The 15,997-nt window shown below is 43.0% G+C and overlaps 1 protein-coding gene across 1 annotated transcript; it reads left to right on the forward strand.

Annotated features, from left to right (window-relative positions):
- The first annotated feature begins 492 nt into the window (after positions 1 to 492).
- ZIC5 (Zic family member 5) lies at positions 493 to 7,951 on the forward strand. The gene is made up of 2 exons (XM_044667202.1): positions 493 to 2,158; positions 7,509 to 7,951. The coding sequence occupies exons 1-2, from the start codon at positions 493 to 495 to the stop codon at positions 7,949 to 7,951; spliced, it is 2,109 nt and encodes a 702-aa protein (XP_044523137.1).
- Positions 7,952 to 15,997: the final 8,046 nt, after the last annotated feature.

Below are 15,997 nucleotides of genomic sequence, written 5' to 3' on the forward strand. Positions count from 1 at the left end.
TCAATTCCCAGCAGAAGGGTCGGCTACTAATTTTCATCCTGAAGAGAGAAGGTGTGCTAGAGTCTTGGGCTGGTCGTCTGCAAGGTGCATCAATAGCAACTGGTGCTCAGTGGCTGGGGCGCTCAGCTCCGCACCCGTGCGGCGCAAACTTTCTACAACTTTTCAACCAAGAGGAAGGGGGAAACTGGGGGCACGTAGAGAGGAGGGGGCGGGAGGCAAGCGGGGCTAGAAGCGAAACCAAAGATTGAGGCTAGCATGAGGGCGGATGCCCGCTGAGCCGCGGGCCTGAAAGGGAGCCAATCGGGCAGCCCCGAATGCTGCCAATCAGACGATTCCCTCCAATCCCACCCGTGCCATTTCCAAAATCTCGGTCCCACTGTGCAGCTCAAATGTGGTGTTCGTTCTGCCAATCGCTGGAGGACAGAGTGGGGAAAGGAATAAGAGGAGTTAGGAGACAAGGACAAAAGAAGTTAAAGAGCGCTTAATATATACATGTTTTTGAAGGCAGGCAGAGGGAAAAAAATAACAACAGTGAGGATATATGGGCCTGATTGTGTAGTACTGATGGAGCCCCCTTTGAGCAAGAGGAATCCGCCGGCGCTGAGATTAGCAGATTTGGCAGCGACTCAGCCCCATCCGCATCAGAGTATGACAGGCTTCCCCGGACTGGGGAGTCAACCCGCTCACTCCCACCACCACGCTGCAGCCGCAGCCGCCGCCGCAGCCGCTGCAGCTCACCTACACCCCCGAGATCTGGGGAGTGACCCCGGAGTGGCCCTCACTCCGTTCGGACCTGAGCACATGGCTCAGGCAAACGCGCTCAAACTCAGCCCTCCCTCCCAGCCGCTCCCAGCGCACCCAGAAGCCCAGGCGGTTGCAGCTGCCACTGCCGCGTTCGCCTTGAAGTCCGGCGCGGGCAACTACCCCAGCGGTGGGGGCAGTGCAGCACAATCTGCACCTCCTCCCCCAGCCCCTCCTCTTCCCTCCTCCTCTTCCCCCTCTCCTCCTCCCCCTCCCCCTCCCCTTCCTCCTCCTCCTCCTCCTCCTTCTGCCCTCTCGGGCTACACCGCCACCAACAGTGGTGGCGGCGGCTGCGGCGGCAGTGGCAGCATTAGCGGCAGCAGCAAGACCAACAGCAGGGACTTCATCCTCAGGAGGGATCTTTCCACCACGGCCCCTGCTGCTGCCATGCACGGGGCGCTTGGAGGGGAGCAGCATTCCAGGGCAGGCTCCCCCCAGCACCCACCCCCGCCTCCCCACTCTAGCAGCATGTTTATCTCCTCAACAGGAGCCTATGCAGCGCCGGATGGGTCTGGAGGAGGAGGCGGCGGGGGTCCCACACTGTTCCCTGGGCTGCATGAGCCATCTGGGGCCCCTGGGAGCCACCCCCACCCGCTGAATGGCCAGATGCGCCTGGGTCTGGCTGCGGCGGCCGCGGCGGCTGCGGAACTGTATGGTCGTGCGGAGCCGCCCTTTGGACCCCGTTCTGGAGACTCGCACTACGGGGCAGCAGCGGCCGCGGCTGCAGCCGCAGCGGCCGCGGCAGCTTCCCTACACAGCTACGGCTCCTTGAACTTAAACCTGAACCTGGCAGCAGCAGCGGCGGCGGCGGCAGCCGGGCACGGGCATCACCATCATCACCACCACCCTCCACCACCCGCACCTCCACCACCTCCGCCTCCTCCGCCTCCTCCTGCTCACCACCCCCACCATCACCACCCCCACCATCCCGGGGCGGCAGCCGCAGCCGCTGCGGTGGCTGCGGGGGCCTTCCTCCGGTACATGAGGCAGCCAATCAAGCAGGAGCTGATCTGCAAGTGGATCGACCAGGAAGAGCTGCAGCAGCAGCAGCAGCAACAGCAGCAGCAGCAGCATCCGCCGCCCCCCGCCTCAAAGCCTTGCTCCAAAACTTTCAGCACCATGCACGAGCTGGTGAACCATGTCACCGTGGAGCACGTGGGGGGCCCGGAGCAGAGCAGCCACGTCTGCTACTGGGAAGACTGTCCCAGAGAAGGCAAACCCTTCAAGGCCAAGTACAAGCTCATCAATCACATCCGTGTGCACACCGGAGAGAAGCCGTTCCCCTGCCCCTTTCCCGGCTGCGGGAAAGTCTTCGCCCGCTCAGAGAACCTCAAGATTCACAAGCGCACTCATACAGGTGGGTATCTCTCCCTAGGCTTTTGCTGCAATAGCAGCAGCCGCCGCCGCCGCCGCCACCACCACCACCACCACAGCCGCCGCCGCCGCCACTGCAGTCTCCCGCCTCCTTCCTCCGCCACCGCCGCCGCTTCTGCTGCTGCTGCTTCTCCTTCTTCTGTCCTGATTTCCCCCCTCCCTCCTTCTGCTTTTCTTCGCATACGTATAACCCGGACATGTGACTTTTTTTTTTCTCTTTTTTTCCCCTTTTTTTTCCGTGAATAAGTAATTCTGTAGCATACTCAGGACTCACAGAGCTGTGTTTTCCAACACGGCAAAAGTCTCCAGTCTACCCTCCAGCCCCACTGCCCGGGACAGGCAAACAGCTCACCAATATCAACCCATCACAACACCACAAGCAGCAGCAGCCCAGGAAGGAGGAGGAGAAGTGGAAGGACCTACGAGGACGGTCTGCAGCACTCCCCCACCCCCATTCCCCTTCTCTTCCTCCTGGAATTGGCGGGAGGGGGGGGAAGGGGGCGTCGAAAAGGGAGGGAGATATAGTAAGGGTGACTCACTTCAGTTTTCACCTACTTCCCCCAACCCTTGGGTATATTACCGCTCTGGAGATTTGTTGTGGTTGGGGGAGGGGAGGTGTTTTCGTCTGAAATTACTGAACTACTGGAAAGGACCGTCTGTGAAAGGGAGACCCAGGTCACAAAACCTTCCCCTCCCCCCCCCCCTGTAATTAAGGGGGAGGCAAGAGAACTTCTTTAAAGAGTCATGTCCCTCTTTCTTGCACTGAGGTGACGGGATGGGGAAAATTTGTTTCTGGCCTCTTTTAGAATATTCTTAGAGGCTGGAGGAAGTAGTAGTGAAGGAATAAACTAAGAGTCAGACGAATAGAACTTTGGAAAGGAAATAGATTGTGGAGGGAGAAACTCAGGAAAAGGCTTGCTTCAGTAGGGAACTCTAGGGTAAACATCTTTCGATTGGTATTTTTAGGGCTTTATTTAAAAGGTTGTTGCTAAATTGTAATGGTTGTATTGGAGGTTCTCCCCTCCCCCTTCTAAGAGGGCAAATGCGAGGGTAGAGGCTCTGATAAGATTGAACTGAGCTGGGATTTATAGTGACAGACAAATATTAGCCCTCGGAGGATACTTAAGGAACTGGAGTTTACATAATTACTTTCCTGATTTATCGGGTGTTTCTGTGGAGAGGAGGGCAGATTACGTAAGACTGTAGTCCGAATGTAAAGGCAAATAGTCCATGGTTGAAGGGATTATAGATTTTATCTGCAGAATTTGTTTTAGGAATCCCAGATTGTTTCTGGAAGGAAGTGAAGCAATCCAGCCCCCTTTCGGCTCCGAGTCTTTGAGCTAGTGGTCATTTCTCCCGTTGACTGACACATTTAAAGCATCATTCTCCTTAATGTTGGTGACTAGTTAGAGGAGGGAGAGAGTTTTGGAGAAGTCAGGTTTCTCAAATCTAGATGTCTCTGCCTTAATAATTTTGGAAAACAAAATTCAACAGGATGTCCCTTGTTCCTGCCTCGCAATTAACCCAATCCTAAGTAGCAGAGAGAACCATGACTGGAAGATATACTTCTACTGCAAATTCTTCAACCTTCCTTTCTGTCTATTCTCCTTTTAGGCCCCTTCAAAAGTGGGCGGTGGGGGGAAGCAGAGGGGTAGGGGTGGACTGGGAAAATTTCGAAGCTTAGAAGCTTTTTCTGCCTTTTGAGTCCAATGGAATGGAAGATTAACCCTTTCCCTGAGGAAGACCCTAGGGACAGCAAAAACCTGGGTTTTCCAACCAGAGGTCTAGATCAGTTTCCACTCTTTGAAAAGCATGAAGCTTCTGATTTACAGCTCCTGAAATCTGACACTAAGCAATGTTCCCATTGCTCTATTCCTTGCCACTTTCAGGAATTAGAAGTCTTGGGTGTTTGTCCTTTCTTACTGTCCGAGAGATCTTTGGGATTTCCTATTTTCCAGGGTTTCCACTTTTAGTATGATTCCCAGCTAGGCTGAAGGGATTCAGTGTTTTAAAGATTAATTTGTCTTGCTGTGGCTCTGGTAAGCAGCTCATAGGCCTGGAAAAACCCATGCCCAGCTGCTACTCCAGCAATCGGAAGAACCTACTTATGAGCCTACAAAAGTTCTCTTGAGGGGTTGTGGAAACATGGTAACCTCTTTTTGAAAGGCAATAAGTCCAAGTAAGGCAGGTTTATTCCTGGCACATCACAAACCAATGTGAGGCCTTGCAGATGATACTCAGAAACCACACACCTCCTGGGACCTAACCCAAAAGATCAGACTCCCATACTAACTAGGGTTCTGGGTGTTTGGGTTGGTTTTTGTTTGTTTGTATTCTTTTGTAACTTTACTTTTATTTCTTCCCATTCTCTCCTTCTCTCCTCCCCCCTCTCTCCTCCCCCCAGGAATAACTGAGGGAGAACATCTTAAGCAAAAACACCCCCAGAAGAGGTATCAGAGTATTTTTTATACTTCCTTCACCTTGGGCATAAAAGAACATTATTCCCAAGAAAGGCCACTGTGAGGAAGAGGAAGGTAGCAAATCATCTGCCTTAGAAGCCAGATTGGTCCTAGGAACTTTGGGAAACATCCCAGAATTCCCACCTAGATTCAATCCTATGGCTGGGGTAAGAGGGTAGGGGCGGGAAAGCTGGGAGTAGGGGAAGAAAAGTATTTACAGTTAAAAGGAAACAAACCTTTGCATGTAAATACTTGGAATTGCCTGGACCAAGGATTGTACTTCCCCCTGGGTAACTGAAACCTATCACACAATGTGAGAGGGGGAAGTTGCCATTTCAAATTCAAACTCTTTCTCTGGGCTTTTATTTTTCATCTTTGGTAGGCTTAGCTGTGGCTTTGTGTTCTTCGCCTACAGCCCTTTTCTCCCTGGAGCTACCTCTGTTTATCCGGTGATTGCTGATTTTTGCCCCACTTTTATCCCTCCCCCACTCCTAAAAATTTTCCCATTTTTAGAGCTGATTTCTGCTCTTTGCTCTCTTTGATTTAACATTTTTCTTTATTCTTAAGTGAGTAATTCAGTTCCCTCAAAAAGGGCTAGTTTCAGAAATCAAATGGCTGTTTATAACACACCTCTGTTGAAAGATATATGAGCTCGATATCCATATCTGGGCCTATGAGAAAGCTGCAGAATTCCCGTTTGGACTTGTAGAGCCCACTGGAGAGGTGTGTTCCTCTTCAGAATCATTGCCTCTAGGGAAATAGCTTAAACAGGTTAAATTATAAACCCAGTCATCCATCTAGAGTCCAAAATTGACAATCATATTTTGAGATCTATTTCTCTAGCTCCAGTAAGCAATCTGAAAGAAATAAACACTTTTCTGCATCATGTTTCTTCTTCTGTAACTGACCTTTCTTTTCATTTTTCTTTTTTGCCCATAAAATGCTCCCATCCAATGTTTAGTCCATCTATCTTCCAGGACCAATTCCTGTTTCCCACATGCAATACAGGAATCAGTTTTCCTTCCCTGCTCACCTTAGTTATAGTTTGTGAAAAAAATATAAGCTTAGTATTTTGTGAAAACTGATATGGATATATTGAAATCCTGACAAAGGCTTTGAAAAAGAACTGGCAACTTTTTTTTTTAAGTATCTAATCTCGGAAGGGTTTTAAAGGATGTGATTCTGAATACGAAAATATGGATACTGCTCCCCTCTCCCTATGTGTATTTCTGTATGCATAGGTATAATATATTTGAAATGTCTACTTATGTTTTTCTTCAGGTAGAGTCATTTTTCTAAACCCATTCATATTTTCTTGAGCACTCAGGAATTTGAATATTTTTCTACCTAAAAAACCCCACAAAAAATTAAAAAAAAAATCCTAGCTTGATTTAGACAAGACACTCAGAAATTTCAACACTGAAAAAGGCTGATTTGAGGGTGGAGATTTTTCGAGAATGAAGTGGGACAGAAAAGACATAGACATAGCAGACACAGCAATGGCTTTCTCTTATGGTATTGAACCAGATAGGAATCTCAGAGACCCTGGCCCACTTCAACTCCTACTCTTAGCCCTTTTTAAATTTCTGAAACTTGTTGGAGAGAGTGTGTTGGGAAATAATGTTCAATATTATGGAACAAAATGTCTAATTTTTAAAAAAGGATCACTTTTCCAGGTATAGCTATAAAAAAGTAATTTTTTAGGAAGTATGAAGAGAAAAAAATTAAGTTGTTATAGATTCTGCAATCTTAACACAAAAATGATTATTAGATCTCATTTTCTAGTATTAAGGAGTATTTGCACTTGCAGAATAGAGAGAGATTTACTCTGGGATGGAACCTTATGTACAATTCATATATGAAGAAGCCACAGAATTGTGAAAGCAGCCAGGAAGAATCTATACCCAAATCTGGCAAACATTCTCTGTCTTTTAACTTTGAAGCCATGTTGAAAGCTATTAAATTAGGTTTGCTTAGACACTTTCAGAGGCACATTGCCTCAAGGTAAACGGATGAGGGTGTACCCAGCCTGTGCTTTCTTTATATTGGTGTTTGTTGCCATTCCATTGTGTCTTGCTCTGTATCACACTATAAGTTGTGAAGAAAGCTGGTAGATGGCAGAGACCAGGAGTGAAATGATGGCCCAGTTAGGCTTGTAAAAACTCAAGTGGTGCCATAGTGTGTTAACATAGGTGCTATGGTTTTTTGAAAAGAAGAGAGACTGTTTTATTTCCTTCTTCCCTCCCCCATTCAACCTCCTTTTTTTATTTCCTTCCACTAGTAAAATTAGGGGATAGGAGGGGAAGGGAAAGAACACAATTTGGGACACACACACACACACACACACAAAAAGAAACAACCCTTGATCATTTTCCTTATAATTCTAATATAGTTCAGTTTGACTCTTAAGATGGCATTTTTGTTTCTTTTCCTACTGTGACTTTGAAAGTGTGATATCAATTATTAGTGTTCTTAGAGGAAGGGATTTTCAGCTTCTTTCTGCAAATGTTTTTGTTTTACTGTGTGTCTGGAGTGGAAATATTATGTATGGAAAGGGTGCAAGAATGTGAGCGACGTGTATTTCATAAAAATATTTCTTGGCTCACATTTAAATATACGTGTGTGTATGTGTATATATATATATATGCATTAAAGTGTATTCTTAACTATACATATATATATGAAATATATAAACTCATATTTATACTCCATGCCCTCAACCTAGTTTGCAACCTGCAAAAAAGGAACAGACTGATTTCTTGGGTTGGTTTTGAGTTATAAAAAGAAATTAATCATTATTTATTCTTTGGAATTTCACAATCAAGCTAGAGACTTCTGGGAAGCGATTATTAACCTTGTCTATTCTTTTTTTAGGGGAGAAGCCCTTTAAATGTGAATTCGATGGATGTGACCGGAAGTTTGCCAATAGCAGTGACAGAAAGAAACATTCCCATGTCCATACCAGTGATAAGCCCTACTACTGTAAGATTCGAGGCTGTGACAAATCCTATACACACCCTAGCTCTTTGAGGAAGCACATGAAGATCCATTGCAAGTCTCCTCCACCTTCTCCTGGTGCCCTTGGTTACCCATCGATGGGGACCCCAATAGGAGCCCCCTTGTCTCCTGTCCTGGACCCAGCCAGGAGTCGTTCTGCCACTCTTTCCCCTCAGGTCACCAATCTCAATGAGTGGTATGTTTGTCAGGCCAGTGGAGCCCCGAACCACCTCCATACACCTTCCAGCAATGGAACCACTTCAGAATCAGAAGATGAAGATATTTATGGAAACTCGGATGCTGCAAGAACTATTCACTAGAAATAATAATACTAGTCAAAATAATAATAAAAGTTTTTAATATGGAAGTCTTTGGACTATTTTCCTGAACTGAGACAATGTAGAGCCTGAAACAAACCGATGGCTCAGACATGCCACCTGGTTTAACTAGCCCTATTTATTCTGTATGAAACCCTATGGTGTTTGTATACTTAATTTAATTAAGATACTTGGAACTTTTTTTTTCTTTAAAAAAAAAATTTACCAAGCTGGACTAACTCAGTGAACTAAGTTGTATGTTGCAGGGGGATAGGAGGTGGGGGCTGATGTGCCCAGGGAAATGAATGGACAGAGAGATCAGTTTTTTGGAGATACACACTGCCAGTGTCAATGCACTAGTTCTTATAAGGGAGGAAAAGAGTATTGAGGAAGGACTGAGACTACATGCTAAGAAGGCCCTCTGCATTTCCTGGAGTGCCTCTCAAAACCCTTTTGACACCATTCTGTGGGCTGCTTTTCAGCCTAGTTAGGCCCTGATTCTGCAATGGCCTCTTGATTGTAAACTACCAACTGCTGCATTACCAACAGAACTTGGACTTCATGAGTCCAAAAAAATTTGTAAAACTCTTCTTTAAGTTCTGAGATTTTGTAATTTTTTACTTTCTACTCTCATGTCATTGGCCTCTCCATAACATGGTATTTTTATACGGGATTATTTCCTTGCTCCCCCAATTGTATGATTTTTTAAAAATGCAGCAATCTTAATCTATCTCCATATTTTATACTACTGTGATTATTCAAGCAAATCTGGAGAGAAAGCTGCTGCTTTTTGACAACTGTGATACTGTGATATTTTGTAAAATTTTAAGAAATTCAAGTGCTTTCTTTCATTCTGCTGAGTCTTTTTTTTTTTTTAACCTGGAAAATCAGATGCTGCCTCTTTAATGTGTCCAAACCACTTGTGTAATAAATAGACTATGTCATTATGTTAGCAGTTCTTGGAGATGCCAAGTTAACAGTCAAGTTTAAGAAGCTGTGATGCTGGGTGTTATGCCTATTTTTTTCTCCTGAAAGTTGTCTTTAAACAGACCAACTCCACTTTTATACTGTTGTGTATCAACCCTTTAAAATGCTTTATTTTTCCAATGCCTAAAGCCCTATTTGTATTTTTTCCACCTGAACACTGAGCACACAAAACTCCATGCCATTTGAAAATGACAGTGTGTAGTGTGTGATTTACATTAAAGGGGGGGTGTTGTTATAAATATTAAAAAATTTAAAAGGTTTATAGTTACAGCCAAACAGTGATGAATGTGTGGCCTTTGCCATAGCTGTCAAGCTAGGAAATAAAAGGTCAAGGACCTAGGACAATAACTCTTAGTCAATTTATTTTCGGTTGGTACAACACATTTCATGTGCAAAATGTTAGTCCATCATAAACATCATACAGATACACTAAAGAGCACTAATTTATCCTCAGAGACCCTGAAGACATTTCCTCCCCAGGGTTTATAAAAATTTGTTTTGTGTGCTGTGAGTGGTTGATGTAGTCTTGTCGTTGTTAATAACTTGTATGTGAACACTATTATTTTGTACAGTTGAATTAATTTATTTTCAGACACCATCTTCCCTCACTCATCCCTATCCCTATCCTCATCCTGGAAGAGTACAAAGCACACCAAAGAGTTATAGTATAAATTTTGGTGAAAGATTGTCATTTATGATTCCATGGTTTGTATAAAAAAGAAAAGAAAGTGAAAATATATTTTTAAGATTACTTGAATGAATAGCATAATGTGAAAAACAAGACTCTTCCTGCATGTTTCCTTTGCATTGTGTTGGTTATGAAATAATATATATAGTTTATAGATATATTATATGACTAGTACAGTGCATGGTGCTGTTACTTTGGAAGCCTTTAAACATTGTCTTCAGATTGTTATGGTGAATATAAAAGATAATCCCTGCTTTTAGGCAAAAAACAAAACTTGAATATAAAATAATTTAACACTTGCAAAGTTTATTTGATTTGCATATTCTCACAACCCTTCCAAATAAACAGAAAATAAGAGTAAGGCATGGATTTTTGGAGGTTAATTTATGTTTTATAAAAAACTGAATAGGATAAAAATATTTCTGATTTATGTTTTATTTATAATTTTTTGACAAGTTTGCACTATACTTTTATTATTCTACAGGATTATTTATTATGAATTGCAGGACTGTTACTATTTTATGTACTTTTCCACACATAGGATCACTCATTTCTCAGATTTCTCAGTCCCATGAGACATCCCCCAATAAAGAATCTGTACCTCCAATAGAAATCAAGCAAGAGTGATTGTGAGGTTTAAGAAAAAACAAACAACCTAAATAAAGAGTATTATGTATTGCCTATGTTTTACATAGCTGCATATCTGTGTCTAGCAATACTTTTGTTACTAATGTAGTTCACTGGACAGGTTTCTGGCTTTAAAATACCATAGACTCACAACCAGGAAAAATATTAATAATTCAGTTTTACTTAATTTGCCATATTTCTTAGGCTATAGGTGTTGCAGAAATCCTAAATAATACCTGAAGGTTAAATATGTTGAAATTATGATATGTATGTGTATCTCTTATGTGTTAATTTTGCTTTTAAAAACAACTTTAATAATATCCTTAGTAATTGAGTGCAATGATGAAAACTAAATGTATTGCATTTCTTTGTAGAGTTTAATTTTTTTTAGTAAAAGAAATAATAGATGAAATAGTGGAGACACCTCCCACCTCCCCCCCCCCAAAAAAGGGACAGAATATCCAGAGCAAAACCTGGAGTCACTGAGTTAAGTATACGAAGTTCAGGATACCATGAAAGCAACAAAATAGCTAGCTTTAGATTTTTCTTACAGCTGATTACTTGGATGGTGTGTGTTTGTGTGTGTGTGTGTGTGTGTGTGCGCGCGTGCGTGAGTGTGTGAGTGCAGCTCAAAAGATGGCCATTTTGATTTGTAAATTCTGAGGCTAAATTAGATTCTGCTATAATGGTGAAGTATTTCAAATGGATTAAATTGTATCTAATAATTATAGAGCTGAAAATTCAGTAGATCACAAATTTTCTAGTGTGCAACGGCATAAAATTTAAAAACAACAGGAAGAGATGTCAACAGTTTCTTCAAAAAAAGGTTATAGTGTTTTTAAAAGTCAGTTTTGCTAAATGTAGTAAAGGTGAAGCAGATTGTAAAGAGTTGTTGCTAGCAAAATGACAATAACCAACATAGGAAGGAGAAAAACACTCATAAATGAGGGCTCCAATCAATGGGAAAACTTATAGCTCTCTAATGAAGTTTCTTTTGAAAAGGAGGGCAACACAAAGCCATCAAGACATGAATCATTCATGGCAAATATAAAAGATATCTGACAATGGGCAGAACCTTGTATAGAGTGTATAAAACAAGTTTCCCCTTCTTATTTTCTGCTTTAAAACGCACAATCTCCCACTCCCAGTGTTCTCTGTCCAGTCTATAGAGTTAAAATTGACCACTACACGTCCTGCGCCACTTCAAAGTAATTTAGTCCAGAACGGAAGGCTTGGCGCTCGGACAATCTTCATGGTGTGTTAAGATTTCTATGGCAATTGGCAACCAAGACGTTCCCATCTGAATATGTCTCAAAGAAAGCCACTTATTGACACTGCGTTGGCCATCATCAAAGACTTCATCTTTCCTAGGCAAACGTGCCCCTCACAAACACTGTTTAAATCATCTACCTTTGTATTCCATCCGGGCTAAGAGACATCTCAAAACATGATTATTTATAGGGGTTTTTTGTTTTTGTTTTTAGTTCAAGGTGGTTAAAGCCAGTATTTCTAAACTTTAACATACTTTCAAAAAGCTTGAGTGTGGGAATTGTATTCTGTTAGGGAGAAAGGAAGGCTCCAAACACTATGGTCCTATTGGCAACAGGAAATGTTGACTCACAAGTACTCACCACACACTTCAGCAATATTCAGACACATCTATTGATAGTCATGATAGTTATGCTGCAGACACTGCTCTTGTGTCCTATATACGTAGAAGGAAGCTAGCGGAGGGGGATACTTTTTATTCTCTTAAAAAAAATTACAAACTGGAATGTCTACCAGGAAGAGGTTTCCTTTTACCAGGTTGTTTTTTGTGTTCCTAACCTGTAGGAAAGGTTAAAAAAATGTTTTTCTCAACTAAGGGTTGAATACCCTAAACCAGGATAGAGCAGAGACTGTAAAAAGAGACATATAACTATAAATATGCCACATCAAACCCTTACATAGTTCCTCTATCCACACACACATATGTATACCCATATATGTACAGATATATGGGTATATATAAAAATAAGTGTTTATATGTAAACCCACCAAATAATACACACTTTGTAGAAACCGTCTACCCCTACTTCCAAGGATCTCTAAGAAAAGTCACCTCTTCACCCACTAGGGATCTAACACACACGTACCCCACTTACATAAACACACATACCCACATGCACACACATAGACACACAAAAACACTCCCATCCACACATTCACACACTATGCCAGTGCCTAATCAGGCAGGGAGAAGTTCAAAGGCACGTTCTTTGAAATTCAAACTACTGCTTTTATGGTACATCAACATGGAGCGTTAGGATTGCTATGGCAATGAGCACAGCAGAAGCAAGACGCATTCAAAACAGTCCACCTCGATTCGAGACACTCTATTAAGATACAGTTGCATTGACCTTTACTTTCATGCCATGTTAGTTCAGTCAATTTTCACCTCATCAGAACCTCTCATATATTTTTTTTTTCTTTTGGATTCCATCCCATTCTTTTTTTTTTTTTTTTAAATATTCTCAGAATGGGCGCCAACTTTAAAGGGGGTGGGGGTGGGGTGGGGGGTAACACATAGATGAGAGAGATAGAATGAAGAAGAGAAAGGGAGAGAAAACGTACTGATGTGTGTACGTGTGTGCGTGCGTGCGTGTGTACGGGGGAGGGGAGGGATGTTAGAAAGAGGGGGAAAGAGAACCAGATTCCCAATTCCTCTTCCTTCTCTCCCCACCTAAGCACTTTTATTTGCAGAGCGATTGTTCTTTGTTTATTTAATACAAGTACTGTGTGAATGGTGAAAAATAAACACGATGAAAAATAACCAAACAGATGATTCCTCCAAGTGAAAAAGCCCGGACTTAATAAAAGTGCGAAGCAGTCTCCGCTGAATGAGAAGCCCTTTGAAGTGGAACTTATTATCGCAGGAATAGTTTAGGGTTGCCCTAACGACGCCGCTGAATTGAAGGCGCTCCCCTTTGTCAGCGATTTGTTCTCCTTTGCTGGGATGCCCGTAGAAATTACTTACATGGGCTGCCTTAACATGCAGCCTGCAAATCAGTAACTTTGCAGCTCAGACTTGCAGACGCCACTCTGCTAAGGACAAAAAGAAGTCAGGAGGAAAACACACGAACCTTTCACTCAGATTCCCTTGTGATAGGGCTGTGTTGTGGGGGTGTTGTGGGGGGAAGGATAAGAAGTTGTATTACAACTCTCTCCTCCCTCCTCACCCAACCCCCACTCCCCAACTCTTCCTCCGTAGACATTATAGGCATTAAAACGCCACATCTTTCTGACTCCTCCAGTCCCTCAATCTTTCCCGTCATAATTAAGGGAGAAGACTCCGGGGGCTACTCCCCATGTAACTCCCAGCTCAGGGCGCTATTTGGACGAGTTGGCCAGTTGAAAGATTTTCCCAGCAGCCTGGGCCATATTTAATAAGGGTCGTTTATCACTGAGGCTCTCTGAAGGGTCGCCTCTAGCCCTGTGCCCATTAGAAAGGCGGAGGTGACATTTAAACTCCGTTTTCAAGGATCGCGGGGGTATTTCAATGAAAAGGCAACTCGTTTGTCTTATGAGCCTGGAAACAACCTCCTTCTCTCTCCTTTTGACCACATGGCATAACTCAAAAACAATAGTTCAAAAGTGAAATGGCATCGTGGTGTTCACTCCGAGACAGGCCCCCATCTAGCACCAGAGAAAGGGAGTAGTTCACAACACAATGTGCTTTTTGTGTCCGCCTCTGTCACAAGGATTTTGTTGTTTGCTTTGGGGGCTGCGCCTGTTATACTTTCCTGAAAGTGCTTGTGTTAAACAAGAGTTATAAGTCATCCAAAACAACAAACATTTTGATTTTCTTTGCCTAAAGGGCTTTCCCTGGCCATGGGCACCGTGAAAAATAATGTACTTGCTGAGAAAGGAACACCAGTAGTAGCATTACAAGCGGGGTGCATTAAATATTGAATGACACGAGGAAAAAGGAGCTTGTCGAGGGGCACTCAGCCTTAAAGTCTTTCTTCAACTTTGTCTTCAGTGCCTGTTGGACTATTTAAGATGGTGTTAATTAAGGCTGCTTCTGATTCCGCCAGACTCCAGCTTTGTCTCTTGGCCGTGCTCTTGTCAATAGCCCTCTGTACCCAAAGCTTTCCCCACACGTTGGTTTAGTGAAGGGCATGTGTCACTTCTTATTTGGAAGCTGAAGAGAAGCCCCTATCTTATATTAAGGGCAGCGGGAATGTAGTAATCAGTCGGCATTAGAGGAATATGAAGGGGCTCGGGGTGAGGGGAGGGGAGGGCAAGGGCGGGCATGCGGGAACAGAATGAGAACAGCTGCAGATGGGCTGATATGGAGGAGAGAATCCTGGTGTGCACCGCTGTTGGCACATTTGGGAGAACGTTGTTTAGCAAACAAGGGACACGCGGGATTCACCGGTTTTGAAATCCTCATTTCTCCTCTGCCCTCCCCAGCACAACGAAAATTTAAACCCTATCACAGAAAAAACAACAACGGCAATAATAGCAACAACAAAACCATTAACCACCGTGGCAGGGCGTTATTTTATGGAGTCAATGCAATGATTATAAGGCTCACTTCCTTAGAAGAAGGGCTCCAAGAGAGGCGGAATCAGGCTTCTTCTCTGGATTAAAATAAATAAATAAAACAAAAGGACTTATAAAATGGCCCACCATTGGCCAATGAAAGCTACTGGCAACTTCCTCTGCTGCATTCAAATCCCCCTTCCTCCCCCCAAATGCCCATAAACAAAACAATAAAGCCCCATGCTTGAAACCAAAAGCATATTATTTTTTTTTATAGATGTTGAAACTGAGACCCTAGGATGCATAGGAAAGATTTATGTCGATGTTTCTTTCCCTAAAAAACCAAAGCTATGACCCAGGTAAGAGACCCAACTTATAAAAGGTCTCCCTTTAATAAGGAAAGAAAAAAAGCCAACGAACAAAAAACTACCCTATACTCCAACTCTCCACCGGAAGAACTACAGCAACAAAAGAGTATTAGAAATTTTGACTCAAAAGGATTGTGTGAATGTGAAGTTCAGGGGCTGCTAATTCCCAACATGAAAAATAAATTATTCAGTAGAGCAACCTGTTTCACTGTAGGATCTTCTGTGGAGAATTTATAGAAGGAGATGGACATAAGTACATGGGATAATAAAGGCATAGATTAGTTGCTATCTATACAAGTTGATCAGGTTCCCAAATGGAAAAAGTTACTGGTCTACTGAAAAAGAATCATTCATTTATATATTTTCTGTTCTGTATCAGGCACGGTACTAAGAGTTTTATAAATAGTTCATTTGATCCTCACAACAACCCTGTGAGGTGGCTACTGTTATTATTCCCTTTTTACAATTGAGAAAACTGAGTCAGAGGTTAAGTGATTTGTCTGGGGTCACACAGCTAATAAGTGTCTAAGGCCAGACTGATTCTCAAGTCTTTCTGAGTCCAGGCCCAGATCCATTGTACCTATGTTATCTCAAATGAATAAAATACATTACAAACTCTCCCATCAATCTCGAGATGAATTAGAACAACCAAGAATTATGTGATTAAGTGATGAGATAGAAAGCCTCCATTTAGAACTATAACTTATAAACATTATCTCAGAATGATCTTAAAAGACTTACTAGTGATGAAGCACCCTAAAGAACAGATGGTTCAATCTCATCATTTTACAGATGAGGAAACTAAGAATCAGGGCTTTGCCAGAGGCCATGGAATTCATAGGGACCTTATTT

Source organism: Gracilinanus agilis, chromosome 3 (genome assembly GCF_016433145.1).
Source record: "Gracilinanus agilis isolate LMUSP501 chromosome 3, AgileGrace, whole genome shotgun sequence".
NCBI classification, from domain to species: Eukaryota; Metazoa; Chordata; class Mammalia; order Didelphimorphia; family Didelphidae; genus Gracilinanus; species Gracilinanus agilis.

Coding starts and splice junctions, on each gene's coding strand:
- ZIC5 (XM_044667202.1), top strand. CDS start 493: ATGTTTTTGAAGGCAGGCAGAGGGAAAAAAATAACAACAGTGAGGATA. Junction 2,159..7,508: donor TCACAAGCGCACTCATACAG/GTGGGTATCTCT, acceptor TTCTTTTTTTAG/GGGAGAAGCCCTTTAAATGT.